Here is a 13,745-nt window from a genome sequence, read left to right as displayed (position 1 = left end):
CGGGATCAGCGTGGGCAGGAGCCCAGGGCTGGGGCATCTGATAAGCATCTCTGGGGCGTGCTCCAGCCAGGGGTGCCAGGGGGCAGGTGGGCGGGCCCCCGAGCTGGGCTCCGGAGCACAGGTGAGCGGGTGCCGCCAGCCCCCGAGTTCTCACCACGCTGGGAGTCGAGCACGGAGGTGCTGGGGCAGACGAGGTCGGGGAGGCGGGAGCTCCAGGGAGGGCGCTGGGCGGTGGGCCGCCTGCTGTGGGCCCAGTGGGGCCTGGGCGGTGACCCGGCCCCTCCTGCCGCAGACCACGTGGTGTGTGAGGAAGAGTGTAAGTACGCCATGCTGGCCCTCAACTGCATCTGCCCGGCCACGTCCACACTCATCACCCTGCTGGTGCACACGTCCCGCGGCCAGTGAGTGCTGGGGAAGGGGAGACACGGGAGGGGCGCCCAGGGAGGGTCAGAGCAGCCAAGGGGGGGGGCGGAGTGGGGAGCCACCAGGGGGCTGCTGGGAGTTGCAGGCAGGGACCAGGGTGGGGGTGCCCAGAGGGCCCTGGGTCGAGGGCACAGGGACAAGGGCAGGTGGGGCCTGGTTTGGGGGAGAAAGTACATTTGGTTCCCCGCCGCTGGGCCGGGGAGCATCGGGGGCCGCCCGGGGACAGAGACCAGGCTGGCGGCCCCCAGGGCGGGTCCTCCCGGGAGGCCCGGCCATGCAGGGAGGGGTCAGGGGTCAAAGCGGTGACTGCGGCTGCCCGCCCCAGGGAAGGCCAGGAGTCCCCAGAGCAGTGGCAGCGAATGTACGGACGGTGCTCGGGCAACGAGGTGTACCACGTGCGCATGGCGGAGAGCAAGTTCTTCCGGGAGTACCAGGGCAAGAGCTTCACCTACGCCGCCTTCCACGCCCACAAGAAGTACGGCCGGGCGGGCGGGGGGGCGGGGCCGGGCGGCCGGGCGGGGGCGGGCCCTGGGCCCTGGGCCGGGGCCGACCCCCGCCTCTCCTCTCTGAGGCCGCTGGGGGCGCCGGCGCTGCCCCCTCCAGCCGCCCGCGCCCCGCCCCCGCCCCCGCCCAGGTACGGCGTGTGCCTCATCGGGCTGAAGCGCGAGGACAAGGGCATCCTGCTCAACCCGGGGCCCCGGCACACCCTGGCCGCCTCCGACACCTGCTTCTACATCAACATCACCAAGGAGGAGAACTCGGCCTTCATCTTCAAGCAGGAGGAGCAGCAGCAGAAGAAGGGCTTCTCGGGGCAGGGCCTGTACGAAGGGTCCGGCCGCCTGCCCGTGCACAGCATCGTCGCCTCCATGGGTGAGGCCCGGCGCGGGCGGGGCGGGCTCGCTCGCGGGGCCTGACCCGACTCCGCGCCCGGGGCCCCTGGGAGCCTCTGTCCGCCTCTGGCCCGGGGACCCGCCGCCCCCACGGGGGCCTGGCGAGGGGCCCGCCGGCCAAGCTCAGCCGCTCCGTTCCAGGGACCGTGGCCATGGACCTCCAGAGCACGGAGTGCCGGCCGGCGCCGGGCGGCGGGGGCGGCGGGGGCGGCAAGCTGACGCTGCCCGCGGAGAACGGCTCGGGCAGCCGGCGGCCCAGCATCGCGCCCGTCCTGGAGCTGGCCGACAGCTCGGCCCTGCTGCCCTGCGACCTGCTGAGTGACCCATCGGAGGACGAGATGACGCCATCGGAGGACGAGGGGCTGTCCGCGGCGGAGTGAGTGCCGTGCACGGCACAGCCGCTCTCCACGGGAGGGGGAGGGGAATGGGCGTGGCCTGTGGAAGTCGCGGGTAGGGGGTCCCTGGTGCGGCGCAGGCCAGGCCTGGCCGCCCCTGGCCCTTCCTGAGCCCTCTGCCTGCCCTGGGTTGGGGCCCAGGTCTTCCCGCTGCCCCAGCGTGTCCTCGGGGCTCCTCAGCCATTTGGCCTCGGGGCGGCGCGCTGACTGTTGCCACGGCCGGGTGCCTGCGCTCCTGCAGCGAGCCTGTGACCGCTGCCCCCCCCCCCCCCCCCCCCCCCCCCCCCCCGGCTCTGGCCCTCAGACCTCAGAGGGAGCAGACGCGCCCTGGGGAGGGACCGGCTCTGAGATCCAGGGGAGTGCCCAAGGCTGCTGGACACCGTGGGGCAGGGGTGGGCTGGCCTCTGAGGTCCTCCCTCCCCGGCACTGCTGGGGGCCAGCCGTGGCCGGGTGGCCGCCCCCGGGGGGGTGTGAGCTGGGCGCTGCTGGGGAGACTGGCCCGGCGCTGCGCAGCCAGCAGAGAGGGGCGGGGGGCCGGCGTCTGCCAGCTCGCTCGCTAGGGTGCTGGGGGCTTCGGGGAGGGAGGACCGGCCATCAGAGCCCCTCAGGGCTTTACCCGTGGTTTCCGGGCCTGGTGTAACTCATACGTGTGTCCATGTGCGTGCTGTGCGGCTCCTGGCCTCGGACCCCCAGGGAAAGGACCGTGCCCTGTCACAGCTATGCTCCCACATGCAGGCCAGGGGCACGGACGGGTCCACGGGGTTTGGCGCCTCCGTGTGGCCGCCTGGGACGAGGCCCTGCCATGCTCTGGGCCCCGGGCGGAGGGCTGGGAGGTCCCGTGGGGGGCGGGCTCAGGACCACCTCTTGCGGGTGGCCGGTGGCCCTGCTGAGGGCTCCTGTCCTCCCCCAGGTACGTGAAGGGCTACCCCCCCAACTCGCCCTACATCGGCAGCTCGCCCACCCTGTGCCACCTTCTGCCTGTGAAGGCCCCTTTCTGCTGCCTGCGGCTGGACAAGGTGGGTCACCTCCCGCCACACTGTGTGACGTCATCACAAACCTATGGAAAAACTGCCAAACCAAGAGGGGACTCCTGGCCCTTTGCCCAGACTCCCCGGGTCTCGCCCTCGGTAAACGTGCTTCCGCTTTGGAAGAGTGATTTTGCCCGCCACCTGAGGGCAGTTGGAGCCCCCTCCCCTCACCCCTGCGTGTCCCCGGGGGCAGGTGGAACCCCCTCCCCACACCTGTGTGTCCCCAAGGGCGGGTGGAGCCCCCTCGCCACACCCCTGCGTGTCCCCGAGGGCAGGGGGATCCCTCAGGTAATCTCAGCTCCCTCTCCCTGCACTACACACACCCCTGCACACACATACGCGCGCGCACGCACACTATACGTATGTGCACACTCACACACGTACGTGCACACAGCCCAGATCTCGTTTCTGCTAAAGGCCGGGTCCCCACAACACCTCCCTCCCTTCCCTGACGTGACCGCCCCCCTCCCTGGCTCCAGCTCGCGCTCTGCCGCGGGGACAGTCTCACGGCAGCCGGGAGGGGCAGACGGGCCGTGACAGGATGGGGCCGGTGGCTGTCGGCCATCCGGTGAGGGGTCACCGTAGCGGCCCCTGTGTGCAGACGCGGGGTCAAGGGGTGGCGGGGCTGAGGGGGCTCCCACACTTGCCGCCAACTGCAGGCCCCGTGGTCTGCTCACCCATGGCGGGGGGGGCAGCCGAAGAAAAGCCCCCAGGCCGCGGTCCTCCATCCTGAGGACCCTCCCGGTGTCCCCGCAGCTGGCCCTCTGCTTCCGGGTGAACCGGTGCTCGCGGGCACGGTGACCGGGGGGGGGGGGGCCGGCGGCTCTATCTGCGGGGCTAACGCTGGGCCCGCCCCCCCCCCCGCCCCCCGCCGGCAGGGCTGCAAACACAACAGCTACGAGGACGCCAAGGCCTACGGCTTCAAGAACAAGCTGATCATCGTCTCCGCGGAGACGGCGGGCAACGGGCTGTACAACTTCATCGTGCCGCTGCGCGCCTACTACCGGTCGCGCAAGGAGCTCAACCCCATCGTGCTGCTGCTGGACAACAAGTGGGGCCCGGCCCGCCCCCCCCCCCCCCCCACGCGCACCCGTGCTCCCCACCCGCGGATGCCCCGCTCCTCCCCTGCCCTGTCCCCAGGCCCTCCGGGCCTTGGTGGCACCTGACCTCCCTCCCTCGTGGAGTCCCCGGGAGGCCTCGCCCCGGCCCCCGTGCCCCCCGAGCTCAGGGTCTGACCTGGGCGGGACCCGCCCTCGGCCCGCGGTTTCCCCTTGGGTGGAACAAAGAGCAGCCCCGTTGTCGGATGTGCTACGGCCCCGGGGGACCCCCGGGCAGGGCCAGGCAGGGCGTGGGGGGCACACGGCCCCGCAGGACGGCAGCCCCAGGACCTGCTCCCCCCCGCAGGCCCGACCACCACTTCCTGGAGGCCATATGCTGCTTCCCCATGGTCTACTACATGGAGGGCTCCGTGGACAAGTAAGGCGCCGCCTCCCTGCGCAGCCCAGAGCCCAAGGGGTGGGGGTGGGGGCGCCCATTTCTTGGCAGAGGCCCCTCCCCCTCCCTCCTCCCGAGTCTCCCCCTACCCGGGGGTGGGGGTCCAGGCGGCTGAACGCCACCGCCTGTGGAGGGGGAAGGAGGGCACCCAAAGGGAGCTCCCGGGACCCCCGACCTGGCCCGGAGGGGGACTCCCCCCCCCACGTGGCCTCTCCCCACCGCCCCCTGCAGCCTGGACAGCCTGCTGCAGTGCGGCATCATCTACGCGGACAACCTGGTGGTGGTGGACAAGGAGAGCACCATGAGCGCGGAGGAGGACTACATGGCCGACGCCAAGACCATCGTCAACGTGCAGACCATGTTCCGGTGAGGGGCGGGGGGCTCACACCCCGGGCGGGTGCGGCGGGGCCGAGCCGGGTCCTGAGCCAGCCCCCCAGCCGTCGGGGAGCCCGTCCCGTTGCTGCCTCTGTGACCGGGGGACCCCTCCCTGAGCCCCCTCCTCCCCCCAGGCTCTTCCCCAGCCTGAGCATCACCACGGAGCTCACCCACCCTTCCAACATGCGGTTCATGCAGTTCCGTGCGAAGGACAGCTACTCTCTGGCTCTTTCCAAGTTGGAAAAGGTAACGGGCCCCGACCTGACCCCCCCCCCCGCCCCCCGCTCGACCTGCTGTCAGGGTTCGGAGCCCAGAGAGAGTGGGTGAGGGGCCTCGAGGCTCCTGACCGTGTCGTCGGGAGCCTTCAGGGTCATCGGCCAGAAGCGGACAGTCGTACCTCTGCAGGCAGGGTCCGGGGCTGGGGCCGAGGCTGCCCGTCGTGTCCATAAATGCCGACACGGGGGGCGCAGACTGCCCGTTTCCTGCGCCCCCGACGCTGTGCTCAAACCGGAAATGTGGCCGGTCTCAGAGAGGGGAGGACCCCGTCTCGGGTCACACAGCACAGCGGTGGCCAGCAGACTCCGCCTTTCGCTCCTCGGGGCTCCAGGAAGGGCGTCAGCCGGCGTCGGCGTGACCCTCTGGGCCCAGGGACCAGCCACGGGGACACGGGCCCTGGCTACGGCACAGGCGGCTCGGCCCTGGTGCTGTGGCCCCTGCCCCGCTGCTGGAGGCACGACTGTAGACTGAGGGTACCACACAGGCAAGACCAGGGAGCCCGGGACGGCACCGCCGTGGACGAGGCCGGGAGCAGTGGGCCCTCCCTGCGGGCCCTGAGCCGCCGTCCACACCGGACAAGGGAGGAGCTTCCCCCCGAACCCACGCGGATCGTGGACCGCGAGGCCACCCCACGTGTCAGAGGGGCGAGCCCAAGGCGGGCAGGAGGAGGCGGCAGCGGAGCTCCTGCCCGGGCGTAGCAGCCCCGGGCGCTCGGGCGCCCATCCTGCCCGGGCCCTCCCTGGACCGCGCCCTGCCCGGCGCCCGGGGCCGCTCGGAGCCCGCACAGCGGCCTGTGGGCCGAGTCTCCATCCCCCGGAACGACCGGAAGGCGGACGCTGGTCTCAGCAGGCCCAGCGTGCCGGGAATCCGTGTCCAAAGGCTGGGGCGGCCTTCCCAGCTCCGGGAACGGCAGTCTGACCGAGCACGGCCGGGGTGACTGACCGGCACGGGATCGGGCTCCGGCAGACGTGCACCCGGTGCCCCTGCCCCCCCCTCCTCCCGCGGTGACCCCAGCAGCCGACCCTCCTCGCTGTACGGCGTGGCCTCCGGGGGCAGGGCCGGCCTGCCCAGCCCAGGATGGCGAGCCCGTCGTGTGGCTCCGTCTTCTGGGCCTGGAGTGAGCACGCCCGGGCGTGTGACCCCGGAGGTGCCTTGAAAAGCGGATCCGCCGTTCCTGGCCGATGTGGCCTGAGGTCCCGCAGCACTGGCAGAGCTCTGGGACCCCCCCACACCCCCCACCCCCCGCCCACCCTCAGAGACAGTGGAGCCCACGCCCCGCCCGCCCCCGCGAGTGCGGGGCCTGGAGGTCACGGAGGCCTCGTCTGGACGCCAGGCACGCGGGCTCCTGACGGCTCAGACGGAAGGTCCGGCGGCGACGTCCCCCCACAGGAGCAGCCGAGCGTTTCCTTGAGGCGGTGACGGCGACTTACTTTTACGAAAGTGGGCGTGTCTTCCGCTTCAAGGACCGTTGAAGGTGTTTATAAAGGGGACCCAGGCGGGCACCTGACGGGCGGCTGCTTCTCCGAGTCCCGCTAAAGGCGCCGTAGCGCCGTGCCTCCCCTGAGCCCTCCGTGCTCTCCGAGGCTCACCGGTGCCCCTCGGGGTGAAGGGACATGACGTCTGTAACGGCCGCTCGCCCTTGTGACGCGCCCCGAGAGCCCGAACGCAGACGCGGCTCAGTCCACCGGACAGGGCGCCACCGCCAGAACCGGCTTCCTGGCGGCCCGCACCCGACGCCCTCGCCCTCTGGGTCCCTTGCCTGCCTTCTGCCTTCGAAGCAAGTCTGTCCCCGTGGGAAGGAGGGGGGCCTGTCCGGCCGTCGGTCGTGGACGGAGCTCGGCTGCCGGGGATAATGGCCCCGAACGCGCCCATATCCTACTGGCCAGGGCCTGGCCAGGGTGCGGGGGAGACCAAGGGGCCTTCTAGACGGGAGATGGTCCCATGTGGGCCGAGTGGGCCTAGGGTCCTCACCGGGGACCTTACGGGAGGGAGGGGCGGGTCAGGGGTTGGCGGACGCGCTGCTGGCTGTGGGGGCGAAGGGAGGAACGCAATCTGAGGGAGGCGGTCAGCTTCTAGAAACGAGACGGGCCTCGCAGCCACAGGAGAGTCCCCGCGGACGCCACAGAGAACGGGAGGCAGGCGTCTCCGTGGTTTCCGCGTGTGGAGCCCACGCTCCACCGGCCCGTCCGACTTCACTTAAAACCACCAGCTCGGTGACAAAATGACTCACGTTAGTTGGAACTCTGGGCAGCGAGACCCGCATCCCTGCTCCCGGGCTCTGGCCTCGAGTGTGCCGGCGGGGGGGGGGGGGGGGGGGGGGGGGGGGGGGGGGGGGGGGGGGGACACGTAGCTGGCGCCGAGGCCTGAGGTCGGCCTTCCGCCGTGGCACGCACGGCTGCGCTCGCGTGCGCCCGGCCACCTGCCCTGCGCCCCTGAGTGCCCCTTTCCTGCAGAGGGAACGCGAAAACGGCTCCAACCTGGCCTTCATGTTCCGCCTGCCCTTCGCCGCGGGCCGTGTCTTCAGCATCAGCATGTTGGACACGCTGCTCTATCAGGTCAGCGGGGGCGGGAGGCAGGGAGGCCCCAGGACGCCCGGCCGGGAGCCTTCTCTCCACCTCCCGCCAGCGTCCCGGTCCCGGGCGTCCCTCCCTGGGTCCCGTCGAGTCCTCTCCTCCCGGAAGGGCGCCGCCCCGGGCTCCGCTCCGGGCAGCCTCTGGGCTTCTAATCCCTCTTGACCAGCTGGACTGCGGCGGCCAGGAGGGGCTTCCCCGCGGGAGGCTGAGGGCGCCCGGCGGCCCCCGGGGTGCCCGGCCTCACTGCGGCCTCCCTGTCCGGCCAGTCCTTCGTGAAGGACTACATGATCTCCATCACCAGGCTGCTGCTGGGCCTCGACACCACGCCAGGCTCCGGCTACCTCTGCGCCGTGCGTCATGGGCTGGGCGGGCGGGCGCGCCATTCTTGGGGGCCCCGCGGCGGGCTCCCCGCTCAGACCACCGCTTGCTCTAGATGAAAATCACGGAGGAGGACCTGTGGATCCGCACGTACGGCCGCCTCTTCCAGAAGCTGTGCTCCTCCAGCGCCGAGATCCCCATCGGCATCTACAGGACCGAGTGCCACGTCTTCTCCAGCTCGGAGGTTCGGGGCCGGGGGTGCTCCCGATGCGGGGGGCTCCCATACGGCAGCCCCCGGGCTGTGGATGCGTGCCCCTCCCACGTTCAATTCTGGGGACCCGGGCCTCTGCTGCCAGGCCCTTCCAGGGTCCAGGGCACGCGGCCCTGCGCGTGGTCGGGTGGCGGTGGCCCCCGAGTGGGGCAGAGTGGGGCAGGGGAGGCCATAGAAGGAGGGCGGCCTGGCGTGCTGGTCCCAGCCCACAGGGGGCTCAGGCAGTGCTGGGGCGGGGGGCAGGGGCAGAGGCGCCCACGGGCACCCAGGCTGCCCCCCGTTTCCTTTGCAGCCACATGACCTCAGAGCCCAGGTGAGTGGCCCTCAGACTTCACGTCAAGGCGTGCTGACGTGTGCACCGTCCCGCCTGAACCCCCCACCCCCACCGCCCCGAGTCCGGAGGGGCACAGGGCCCTGGGCTCTGGGCAAGGGCCCGGCCAGGGAGTGAGTCCCCGGGATGCGTGGGCCGTGGCGCAGCTCAGGGCGCATGGGATCACCCCTCCCTTACACGAGGGGAAACTGAGGCCGGGGGTGGGAAGCCCAGGCTCCTCCAGCCCCGTGTGCCATCTCCGTGTCCTGCTGTGGCCCCCTCCCTGACGGTCTGGCCCAACCTCCACACCCCCAGCCCCTTCCGGGGTGCCGCCCGCACCCCTCCCGCGTCCCTGCTCTCCCCCGCCCCCCAAGATGGGGAGACGGAGGTACAAGAGGGGTAGCGCAGGGCCCGGGGGGAGGGGGGGGGAGCCACGGACACAAGGCCCCAGAGAGCTTGAAGGCGTTGCCCTCTTCCACCCGGCAAACTCGGGCAGACCCGGAGGCTGGCTGGCGGTCTGGGGCTCGGGAGGAGGGCCTGGGCCCTGGGGTCCCCCGGCGCGGGGCGGGGGAGGGGGGGCGCACCTCCCCGGCCCCGGCCCGGCCCTCACCCTCCCGCCTCGGCCAGTCCCAGATCTCGGTGAGTGTGGAGGACGGCCCGGACACGCAGGACGCGCGGGGTCCCTGGGGCGCGCGGGCGGGAGGCGGCGGCGGCGGCGGCACCCACGGCCGGCACTCGGTCGGCGGGGACCCCGCGGAGCACCCTCTGCTGCGGCGCAAGAGCCTGCCCTGGGCCCGGAGGCTGAGCCGCAAGGGCCCCAAGCCCGCGGGGAAGGCGGCGGCCGCCGAGTGGGCCAGCCAGCAGCGGCTCAGCCTGTACCGGCGCTCCGAGCGGCAGGAGCTCTCCGAGCTGGTCAAGAACCGCATGAAGCACCTGGGACTGCCCACCACCGGCTACGGTAAGGGCCCGGCCACCCGCCCGCTACCGGGCCCGGGGCAGCACGGGGTGGACCGCGGGGCCCGTCGGAGGAGCCCCTCTGGCGCGAGGAGGGCGCCCCCTTGCGGCTCTGGGGCCTCGGCCCCTCCCAGGGGTAAACGGGACCGGAGCGGACGGCCCCCGGCACGCAGGACCGGAAGCGGCGGGGCGGGGCGGGGCTCCCCAAAGCCAAGGGCAGGGACCTCGCTGGCGGGCGGACCAGCCGCCTCTGGGATCAGACACGCGGGGGTGCGCTGTGCTCTCGTGGAGAACGGGGGGACCCCGGGCCGCCCCTCCGGCGCCTTCCCAGCAGCCAGAGCGTAGGGGGCGCGTCAGGGGGCAGCTGGACGGATGGCCCGGTGCCGGGACGCCCTCCGTCGACCACAGCGGACGCCACGGCCGCCTGCCCGCCCCGCTGGCAACGCCGCCCCAGGCGTTAAGTCTTTGCCGGCAGCCCCCTTCTCTCTGGAGCTTCTCTTGGGGAAAAGCTCACGACCTTGACCACGGGCGGGCCCGGAGGAGAGCAGACCTTGCTCACCCTCTCTCTGGAGCGGCTGCCTGGCGGTGGGGCTGAGGGGACGCCGCTCCCGCCGCTGCCTGTCTGCGCCCACGGCCTGCGCCGGTTCCGCCCTGGGGACTCTGCGCCCCAGCGGGCGCCCGCTCTCCCCACCCTGCTTCGTGCCATGTTGCCTGGGACGGGACCCTAGAGCCCCCTCCAAGAGGGATCAGAGGCCAGAGTCTGGCAACCCCCGCCAGCTCCACCAGCCCCGCCCCCTGCTACACCGAACCTGCACTGGTCACCCTCGTCTCTCCCGGGGTCCCTGCGTGGTCGGGTGCTGCCACCCCTTTTCCGGGGCCCTGATGCCAAGGCTCCGGGCAGGGCACTCCGTGTGCGTCGGGCCCCACGGCCAGTACCCACACTCGCAGATTCCAGCCCGCTGACCCCCAGAGCTTGGCAGAGAAGGGACCCACCTCGCTTCCCGGGCGGCGGGCTGGCCGGTGCCCGTGTGGACGCCCCCGGGTGCTGCTGCCTGCCCTCCCCCGCTGTGCGGCCGCCGCCCGCTGCTTGCTGACCTCTCTCTCTCTCTGTTTCTGTCTGTCCCTCTTCCTGTGTGTTCCGTAGAGGATGTAGCAAATTTAACAGCCAGTGATGTCATGAATCGGGTAAACCTGGGATATTTGCAAGGTAATTCTGCTCCGGCTGCCGCACCAGGGGGCAGCCTAGTGTCCGCCCCAGCCAGGCAGGTGGACAGGACAGGAGATAGGACAGGGTCCCTGCAGGCGCGGGCTCACGTGCTCCCAGAGCAGCCCGTAGCGGGGACCTTGACAGCCCCCTCCTCCTCTGTCTGCAGAGGACGGACTGACCCCAGGAAGGCTCGTGGTTTGCGTGGCCCCTGGCGGTCACTGCGCAGCCCTTGGGCTCCCCCCTACTGACCGCGAGTTCAGTGAGGTCTGCTGTCCGCGTCTGTCCTCGCACACTGGTGGCTGCCGGCCCTCATCTGGCCCCAGATGCCCCGTGGCCCTGAGCCCACCCTGCTCTGGGGAAGCATCCGGACAGACGTTCCCAGCCTGGGTCCCACCTCCAAACATGGCGGGGCCTGCTGAGCCCCGGGCCAGCGGCTGGGCCGCCCCGGGCCAGGTGGACAGGTGACGCCCACACCCCAGCAGGGGCTTCAGGAGGGAGCTCCCTTTCCAGTTGGGACAAAGCCTGTGCATGCTCCATTTCTCATCCAGGGGCTCTGGTTTCCTCCAAGAGGTCACCCCACAGCCCCCCAGATCAGCCCTGGGACCCCAACAGAAGTCAGAGCAGAGTCTGGGCCACCGGCCCCGCTGCCAGAACCCCTTCCTTCCCCCACCGGGGCTCCGCGCAGCCCTAGGGAAGCCTCAGAGCCCGTGTGCCCAGGCGCCTTGGGGCGGCCCCTCCATACAGGGCTCACCCCGGAGGGGACACACCCAGGCCCAGGAGAGAAAACCTCGTGGTTCACAGCCCCGTCGGGGGCCGTGCTGGCGAGTCACCGGCATCTCCTGGGTTCGCGCCCTTTTCCCCGAACCTGACACCCGTGATGGTGGTCACGGAGGGCCCACGGGGTCGGCACGGATCCCAGTCCGGCAGCTTCCACGAACGGTGCCCGGCTGCAGTCTTGCTTCCCCCCGAGGCTCCCAGGCAGGGGCGGGCTCACCTGCAGGGTCCCCAGAACTTGGTGGTGTTTACAGAGGCCCCTGCGTGTGGTCGCTGAGAGGTGCCCGCGGCAGGACATACGTAACACCGGAGGAGAGGGAACCACGTTAGCCAGGGCTGCAGGGTGGTCCCCGCCCCCAGGGAGGGCACCATCACTAACTGCCGGTACAAGTGTATGCCTCCACCCCTGCTCACCGCCTGCCCTGGAGGGTGGGTGCAGGCTCGGTGAGGTGCGGACCCCAGGGGACGGGGCCAGGAGTCACAGGCCCAGGTTGGGGGACGGGAGTGGAAGGACCTGGCCTGCAGGGCTGGGGGGAAGGGGGTGCGAGGATGGGGTAGGGAAGGTGACTCTGCCTTTGCTCATTTGCCAGAAGAGCCACCGTCAGCCACCCTCCCCCCCCCCCCCACACGGTGGTCACGGTGGAACTGACCTGTCCTGTCCTGGGGACACCAGGGTCAGCGACTGACCACCCCCCAGCCCCTGGCACTGAAGCTGGAGCCGCACCCCTGCCCACCCCCCCCCCCCCCCCCGCTCAGCCTGCACCCCCCCCCCCCCCCCCAAAGCACACCACCAGGCCTGGCTCGGGCCAGTCCCAGGCTCTGCTAATTGCATCCACCCAGGGGGGACAGCAGGGGCCCAGGCCGGGTGGGGAGGGCCCCACGGGCCCCCCAGCAAGAGAAGACGGGCGCCCGGCTGTGGCTGCTCGGCCACCGAGGGGTGGAACCAGCCGGCTGCCCGGCCCCCACACCGACCTCTCCCCTTACCGTGTCCCGACCCGGTGTGCCTCGGCATGGCCAGCCCACTGGCACCAGGATCGGAGGGTCTCCCCCGCACCGCCTCCCCTCCCCTGCACGCCCCGTGAGGCCCACTGGGGAGGGAGGCGCCTGCCGGGCCCGGGGCCGCGAGGTGCACGGACCGAGCCACCCTGCTCGCGGCTGGCAGCTTCCACCAGAGGGCCCCCGACATGGGCGTGGTCACCAGGCAGAGCAACTCGCCCTCCAGCGGTGGGAGGGACAGGCTGGGCAGGCTGTCCCGTTCCGGGGTGGACACGGCTGGCTGTGCATGTCCATTGGCCCCTCCCAGTCCCAGCCTGGGCCCCCGCCCGCCCCCCCACAAAGCTGCCGCGTTCGACCTCTGGCTGCAGGGGTCAGACTCTGCTCCGCTCCGCTCAGAACTTCTGGGTCCAGGGCCAAGACGCGGCCCCCCGCCCCAGTGGCCAATCTCCTTAACGCCTGCTCTGGGTCGGGAGGTGCCTTTAGACCTCACCACAGGGGTAAACGGAGGCCAAGAACCATTCGTTTCCCCGTCTGGGGACACGGGGCCTCTGCCAGGACGGGCCCGCCCCCAGCCCTGCATGCGGCCAGGGACCATCTGTGGCGGGACCGCTGTTTCTCCAGAGCCCACTCTCTCCACCGCGGGCTGCGTCCCCGCGGCCACGCGTGAGCCGGAGACCGGGCCGTCCCTGCGCCCCTGGGGCCCCGCGGGCTGACGCGGCAGGAGCAGGTTGTGGGGAAAAGGACGAGCATCCAAAGCGCAGAACTGAGCCGGGCGTGTGGGCAGCCTGCCTGGCGCGGGGGGGCGGGGTTAGGTGTCAAGGCGCGAGCGCGTTCGTGCAGGGGGCCGCAGGTGTGCTCCGTGCCTCTGCTCAGGGCCGCCACCTCCGTGACCGGCCCCGCGCGGGTCGCCGCCGGCCCCTCGCGGCTGACCCCGGCAGCAAGCCCGGACGGGCCGGGAAGACTCCGTGGCCGGGCCCGGCGGAGCAGACCGGGGCAGTGGCCGGCGGTGACCCGCACGGGGCCTGTGTCTTTGCAGACCAGATGAACGACCAGCAGAACACGCTGTCTTACGTCCTCATCAACCCCCCGCCCGACACCCGGCTGGAGCCCAACGACATCGTGTAGGTCCCGCGTCCCCCCACGGGCGCCCGGCGGGGGCGGGGGCGGAGGCTGGCACCCAGGGCTCTCCCCCTCCCTGGCAGGTATCTCATCCGCTCCGACCCCCTGGCCCACGTGGCCAGCAGCCCCCAGAGCCGGGAGAGCAGCGTCGGCAACAAGCTGGCCTCGTGGCACCCGGAGACGCGGGACGAGACGCAGCTCTGAGCCGGCCCGCGCCCCGTCCCCACGTCGGCATGCATCGCGCTGCATGGAGCGCGGGGCCCCTGCCACGCCGGCCCGGCCCTCGAGGAGTCCTCCCACGGCCGTGAGGGAGGACCGTGCCTCCGCGTGCCGGGAGGAGCT

The 13,745-nt window shown here is 72.0% G+C and overlaps 1 protein-coding gene across 10 annotated transcripts in view; it reads left to right on the top strand.

The window, feature by feature from the left end:
* Nucleotides 1-13,745, top strand: part of KCNT1 (potassium sodium-activated channel subfamily T member 1) — a 60,365-nt gene extending 46,620 nt beyond the window's left edge. For 4 of the 10 annotated variants that reach the window (XM_047831072.1, XM_047831076.1, XM_047831070.1 and 1 more), the window contains 17 exons: nt 293-401; nt 749-898; nt 1,058-1,293; nt 1,455-1,689; nt 2,619-2,724; nt 3,615-3,787; nt 4,141-4,212; nt 4,462-4,596; nt 4,740-4,851; nt 7,335-7,436; nt 7,721-7,804; nt 7,888-8,016; nt 8,336-8,356; nt 8,981-9,311; nt 10,452-10,514; nt 13,321-13,405; nt 13,487-13,745. In XM_047831072.1, the coding sequence (XP_047687028.1) occupies nt 293-401; nt 749-898; nt 1,058-1,293; nt 1,455-1,689; nt 2,619-2,724; nt 3,615-3,787; nt 4,141-4,212; nt 4,462-4,596; nt 4,740-4,851; nt 7,335-7,436; nt 7,721-7,804; nt 7,888-8,016; nt 8,336-8,356; nt 8,981-9,311; nt 10,452-10,514; nt 13,321-13,405; nt 13,487-13,607 (2,264 nt within the window). In that variant the 3' untranslated portion in view covers nt 13,608-13,745. Of the gene's footprint in view, nt 1-292; nt 402-748; nt 899-1,057; nt 1,294-1,454; nt 1,690-2,618; nt 2,725-3,614; nt 3,788-4,140; nt 4,213-4,461; nt 4,597-4,739; nt 4,852-7,334; nt 7,437-7,720; nt 7,805-7,887; nt 8,357-8,980; nt 9,312-10,451; nt 10,515-13,320; nt 13,406-13,486 lie in introns of those variants that run through there. The other 6 variants (XM_047831075.1, XM_047831073.1, XM_047831071.1 and 3 more) reach the window with 5 other exon arrangements.

Source organism: Prionailurus viverrinus, chromosome D4, assembly GCF_022837055.1.
Source record: "Prionailurus viverrinus isolate Anna chromosome D4, UM_Priviv_1.0, whole genome shotgun sequence".
NCBI lineage: Eukaryota > Metazoa > Chordata > Mammalia > Carnivora > Felidae > Prionailurus > Prionailurus viverrinus.
This window is presented reverse-complemented; position numbering and strand designations above follow the sequence as displayed.